Source organism: Eleginops maclovinus, chromosome 21, assembly GCF_036324505.1.
Source record: "Eleginops maclovinus isolate JMC-PN-2008 ecotype Puerto Natales chromosome 21, JC_Emac_rtc_rv5, whole genome shotgun sequence".
In the NCBI taxonomy this organism is placed as follows: domain Eukaryota; kingdom Metazoa; phylum Chordata; class Actinopteri; order Perciformes; family Eleginopidae; genus Eleginops; species Eleginops maclovinus.
In genome coordinates, this window is record NC_086369.1 from 15,034,281 (window position 1) to 15,040,280 (window position 6,000).

Consider the following 6,000-nt stretch of genomic DNA (forward strand, 5'->3'; position numbering starts at 1 on the left):
GACATGTCCGAGAGCTCTTTCAGACTGCGTGGGGTAAATATGAGTGGTGGCACAGATCGAGGGCCACGTCTATTTATCAACAAACTCCCGAGCAATGAGGATTAAAACGGTGGGCTGGTATCCTCTCCGTCTCTGTCCAACGCTGCTCATGTGGTCCTGAAGTGAGACAAACACTTCTCCTTATAAATCTCTTATAGCTCAGATACATGGACACTTCTTTCTTCTCTTGGGACACAAACGCATGTCCATTTAGGCTGTTGGTGGATTTAATCAAATGCATGAAATTGGGGGAGCAATTTAATGTAATGTTGACAATTAAAAGACAATAAAATTAAACCATGTTCATTTAAATTCCACTCTTGTCAGAAAGTTTATTTTTATGATTTTAAATTCTTGTTTTATTTTATAATGTTTTAAGAAAAGGTCACAGTTTTCATTCAATTATGTTTTTTAGCACTGAGGAAAAAGATACTGCTTTACTGAATTGCATTTAATGAAGTTTCTAATATTCTGATTATTATCTGAAAATGTATGTTTTTCATTTCATTTGGAAATAAGTTATATTATTTTTGCTTAGGAATTCCTGAGCTTAATTGTAATTTAATTGTAATTAATCTTAATTATTATTATTATGCAGAAGAATCCAGGATGAATCTAGAGAATATTTAGCATTTGTTTCGTGGTAAATTCCTTCAAAACTATGAAATCATTAAAAATTAAATACCTGATAAATTGTTTAGTCACTGCATTAAATCAAACTAGCTTTTGACCGGCACGGTGTGACTGCTTGTGGTGCTTTTCCTCACAATAACCTTCATAGACGAGAAATGTAATTAAATTGTTATGTAAGAAATAAATGGCACAATGATGCAAGACAAAATATAATTGCCTTTTAATTTGATGTAACATGCATTTTAAAAGCTTTGCAAGGTATCACAGTGGCCCCAGGAGGAAGTGGGGGGGGGGGCTGAGGAGAGGAGAGGGAAGATGGGGGGGAAACGGAGGAACAGGAAGTAAGGGGGGAAAATAATCCGCCCTGACCGAGCAGGAATTCCCCTGTGCAGTTTCCTGTAGGATTTCTGACCAGCCATTGTGGTGTGTGTGTGTGTGTGTGTGTGTGTGTGTGTGTGTGTGTGTGTGTGTGTGTGTTTGTGTGTGTGTTTCCTGCAGGCCTTTGAGTGGTCAGAGTGGGGATCCTTTAGCCCCTGCTGTTGTTTGACTGCCGGGTCTAACATGAGGTGGGTTTACATCTGAGCCTCCAAACCTCATAACAAATGCACGAGCGGATGTGTGGCAGAACACACACAAACACACAAATACACACAGAGTCACACACATCTGAGCCTACTGATCTCTGACCCTGGGTGTGGATGGAGTGTGAGTGTGAGTGAGTGTGTGTGTGTGTGTGTGTGTGCAAGTGAGAGGAGGGCAATACTCAAAATTGATACTAATATGGCAGTATTAACAAAAAGGGCCTTCTAGGGACGGCATTGGAAATCATCAGTAGCTTTGAATCCTGTGATTAATTGCATTTCCACTAATTACTCCATGAATGAACACCTATTGTCTTCATTCATGCTTTTCTATCAAAAACAATCAAGAAAACAACTGAAGGAACTTACAGACTATTTTTGGCAAATAAACAAAATCTCTGCTGAGCTGTCGGCACAAACACGTCTATAAATAAATGCATTATGCTATTGTAACACGAGCATTTCATTCAGTGGGGATGGAACAAGTAAATGTTCAGCTATTCAGGTCCCAGATACAAGTTTGTGGAGGAGACACTTTCAAAATGCACCCATTCATTCTCACTACCGTTTTCATTACAATACGTTTATACATTACGTTTTAAATGGGAGGAAAAAAGAGAGGGAGAGAGGGGTCATGGGAAGGGTAAAATAAAGGAGAAAGTAGTAAAACGGTGTGTGTTAGTGTTGTCCTGATGCCTCCCTGCAGGCCTGGACACAATCCCACAGCTGTGCCTCTCGCTCTGACACACACAGACACACAGACACACAGACACACACACACACACACACACACACACCTGCTTATGTTAAGTCCTTGCTTGTCCTAATAAGCGGGCTTTGTTTGTTGCATGCACTCTGCAGCGAGCCTGTTATGAGTGTGTGATAAACTTCACACACTTCAATATCTGGACACATTGACTGCCATTTATGAGGGAAGCGAGGGTGGATGCATTTTCAAAGTGCTGTCCAAACGTTGTTGCACAGAGGGCAGTTGAGAATACAACATCGAACAGAGACTCTCCTAACAGCTCGCCTGTAAAGGGAGTCGTGTGTGTGCTTTAGTATAAAACTGCAAGTCTTTTCTCACAAGAGCTCAATACACATGATGAAAAAAAAGAGGACAGATGACTTGACACCTCCTGTAAATCCTGATTTTTCACAGCCTGTGATTGCATGTCCTGCTAACAGCTGTGACTGATGAAGTCACGCTAATGCAGCGTTCATTAGAGGCTGCAGTCCAACCAGCAGCTAGGAAACAAATGCAACTGCTGCCGAGTCTATAAAACACAATTTCCGCACTAACCTGGAAATCAAATTTAAAGGACTAGGCTGTGTTTAGAAAGACTGAAGGACACATTCATGCACTGATCTGTACAGCATAGGGTTTTACTAAGAATAATGTCATTAAAACATGTTAATAAAGACAAGAAAATTAAGTATTTTTAAGGCCATCCATTCATTTTTTCTCAGATCACCTGACTCTAAAGTGCGATTTGGTTAATTGCCAACATGTTATATACTAATATACGATCAAATAAGAACCCTTCAATCATTTAGAATAGTAAATAAAAACCAAACTTGCAATTTAAACATAGGTAATGTTCTGCCAATATATCCAAAGACTGTCTCCATCAGAGCTCATTATGGAGCCGTTGTAATGAGAATGACTATTGATGTCCCCGCCAGTTTGAGCATGTGAGAGAGTTTCTGCAGGATCTGAGGACCGTCTTACCTTCTGCTCCGTGTTTGGGGGTCCATCCATACACTGAAAGGAAGAGTCACTTAAGCTGTGAGATCTAACACCCCGACCCCTGCTCCTTTGCTTAAAAAAAAAGTAAAGAGGGAGCTCCGAGTTACAGGATTAAGTCCAGAAGGAAAGAGTCTTGAATTTGGCCCCCAAAAAAAGGAAACAGAAAAAGGCTGACTGAACTTTAAAGTTAAAAAACAGGCATTGGTATTTATGGTGGTCTTCATTGAGTAAGTCTGCATGATGACAATAGGTATTCAAACAATTCATTACACCTCCACTGCAGAAAAGCGATTCCTTTTCTCGTCTTTCACTAACCAAATGTAACCACGAGGCATAGACATGCAAATGGACCAAATCCGTCAATACCACACGTGAGAAAAACAGGGAAAAGTTCAGGATTGAGGGTAAAACTGTTTTTAAGATTCCTCTTCTAACACAGAGATCTAAAGGGGGGCATCATGGGACACTTCTGAGTGGTCTTGGTTATCGATCCCAGCTTTCTGTATCCTTACACTTCAGCCAAATTACCTCCAGGCACAGATCAAGGCTTGTGTTTACCCAGACGTACAGGTCCATGACCGGGGTTTCTCTTTGCATTTCATGTAAAACTGACTCTCTGAGGAAGCCCGGTGCACCCTGGGACATCACATACAGCTCATAGTCTGAGTCACATGGTAGTATTTTCCTTTTAAAAACCACAATCTGGATTTCTATCCTATAGAAGTCCTCAATTAGTGATCCTAAAGGTCTAAAACATTCAGAAAATGTGAGTTTAATTGTCGGTATCGCTCAATCTTGTTACAGAAAGTTATGCAACACTGTTAACCAATCACTGACACCAGAAACCAGCTGCCTATACACTCCTTAAGAGAAAGGGAGAATTACTCACACAGTCGTGATGAAATCAACAACAAACGAGGGTAACGTAAGTTTGAAATTACATTTGGCTGCAGACGGAGTCCAGACCAATACCATATGTTGCTAACACGGCGTAAACATCTATCAAAGGGTTTTTTATGAATCCCCCCCTCTCTGCTAACAACGTCGCTTTCCTCGTCATCGATCCTGTGTCGTGCATTCCTGTCGTCCATACAATCCCGGCTTAATGACATTACGCCCGAGCATCCAAAGCCATTCATACACGATCAATAAAGCAGCACGAGTCTTTCCATCAGTGCTTTTTAACGTTGCTAAAATGTCATCTGTGTGTGTGTGTGTGTGTGTGTGTGTGTGTGTGTGTGTGTGTGTGTGTGTGTGTGTGTGTGTGTGTGTGTGTGTGTGTGTGTGTGCTATAAAGCTTGCACCTCTGTTCCACTAATCATAACAGTTAAGTCACGCTCCTGTTTTTCATATCTGCGTTCCTCATCCAACATGTGTTTACCTTGCAATAGGTTAGCTACCTGAGAGGCGGAACCAGATCTAAAGACACAATAGGAGGTCTGTGCAGCGTGTGCATGTAGTGAAAACACATTTCCAGTTGTTGCATGATGGTTAATAGGCCTATCTTTTTCATTCTTCGCATATCTGATTGAATTCTGCTTGACAAAAGGGGCCGGCTATCCAGCGACAGGTTTGCATTATGCTGGTCGCAAAGGCAGACAGAAAGGGTAGCAATCATACACAAGACATGTACAGTCTGCCTTAAAGGAGTGAAGGCTGAAGTGCAGACAAAAGACACTGAGTTATATCTGCTTTTGATCCACCTTTATGGCCTTTTAGATCTTATTTACAGAATTTAAAAACACATAAATAAGGATGAAGCCTGATCAGACTTGTTTGACCTTACTGTGAAAACCTTAAAGCACCTGCAAACCAAATCTGCTGTGCCCACTGTGGGCTTAGTGCAAATACACAGGGGAGTGCAGGGTACTATGGGTCACTGTTTGAGAGATTAGATGCATTAGGAAGGGGGGAGGAGTACATGGAGGGGTGAGGACAGGTGGAAGAGAGGGAGGGATCATTGATCTAGAGAAAGAGGAAGCAGATGGGGAACAGAAACACAGAGGAAAGGTTGGTCAAAAGATAAAGAAGTGGAGGAAAGAGGAGGGTAGTTTTTCTCACTGTGTTTCAGGAAAACCAGTATTTGTGTATTATGTCCAATTATCTGTTCCTATAGTTAGTAGAACACACACATCCTCATCAATTTGTTAATAGGAAAGCAACCTCTAAGTGCCTCTCAAGCACATATTTGATTTTTAAGTTTAGAGCATCCAAAGACACCTGCAGAATATATAAAAGATATGAGCAGTCACTCACCAATTTGCTGTGGTGGTATTTGCAGTATCCACAGTATTTCACGTTGTCTGCGTCCGATCCTTGCTCCTCACACAACAACCCCGCAAACTGGGCGCTGAGGCAGAGAGTAAATGACATGTTCTACATTAAGGTGGAACAACCAAACTGCATGAGTGGAGTTTTAATATCGTTTAACCGGCATTTCATTGATAGCATTAGGGGAAGGACACAGGACACAGAGGAAAGACACAGGATATGTTGGAAAGTGGGTGCGTGACATGCAGCACTTGTGCCATGCATCCTATCCACTCGACCGCTCCACAATCTCCCTCTTTGTGCGGGGAGGATTATGGGATGTGAACGGCTCTCACCATGTGACGTGGAAGGCTTGCCTGCAGCCATGTTTGTTGCAGGTCATGCAGGCTCCAGTGGCTGCTTTACTCTCTCTGCCCTGGTCCTCACAAATATAACATGTCTACACACACAGAAGAGAAACACTATTTAATACAAAAACTTACTAGTCACACTTTGGATGTTGTTAGAGGTCTAAATGAAGGATTTCTTTACCTTGTTATAGCGATCATGCGGCACAGACTGGAGTACTATCGGCTCCATCGTCGAAACATTCGCAAATTCTACTTCCGGTATGTAAAGCGCACAAACTACATGGGCCCAGCCTGCAAAGACACACAGAAACAACCATCAACCTTTATGACAGAAAAGGGGAGTTCGTGGCAACATTAACAGGATTTATAAGAGTGC

The 6,000-nt window shown here is 41.8% G+C and overlaps 1 protein-coding gene across 2 annotated transcripts in view; it reads right to left on the reverse strand.

Annotated features, from left to right (window-relative positions):
* Positions 1-6,000, reverse strand: part of mllt10 (MLLT10 histone lysine methyltransferase DOT1L cofactor) — a 35,862-nt gene that overhangs the window by 22,677 nt on the left and 7,185 nt on the right. For both annotated transcript variants that reach the window (XM_063912780.1, XM_063912779.1), the window contains exons 4-6: positions 5,806-5,915; positions 5,610-5,713; positions 5,260-5,353 (exon numbers count right to left, since the gene is read on the reverse strand). In XM_063912780.1, the coding sequence (XP_063768850.1) occupies positions 5,260-5,353; positions 5,610-5,713; positions 5,806-5,915 (308 nt within the window). The remainder of the gene's footprint in view (positions 1-5,259; positions 5,354-5,609; positions 5,714-5,805; positions 5,916-6,000) is intronic.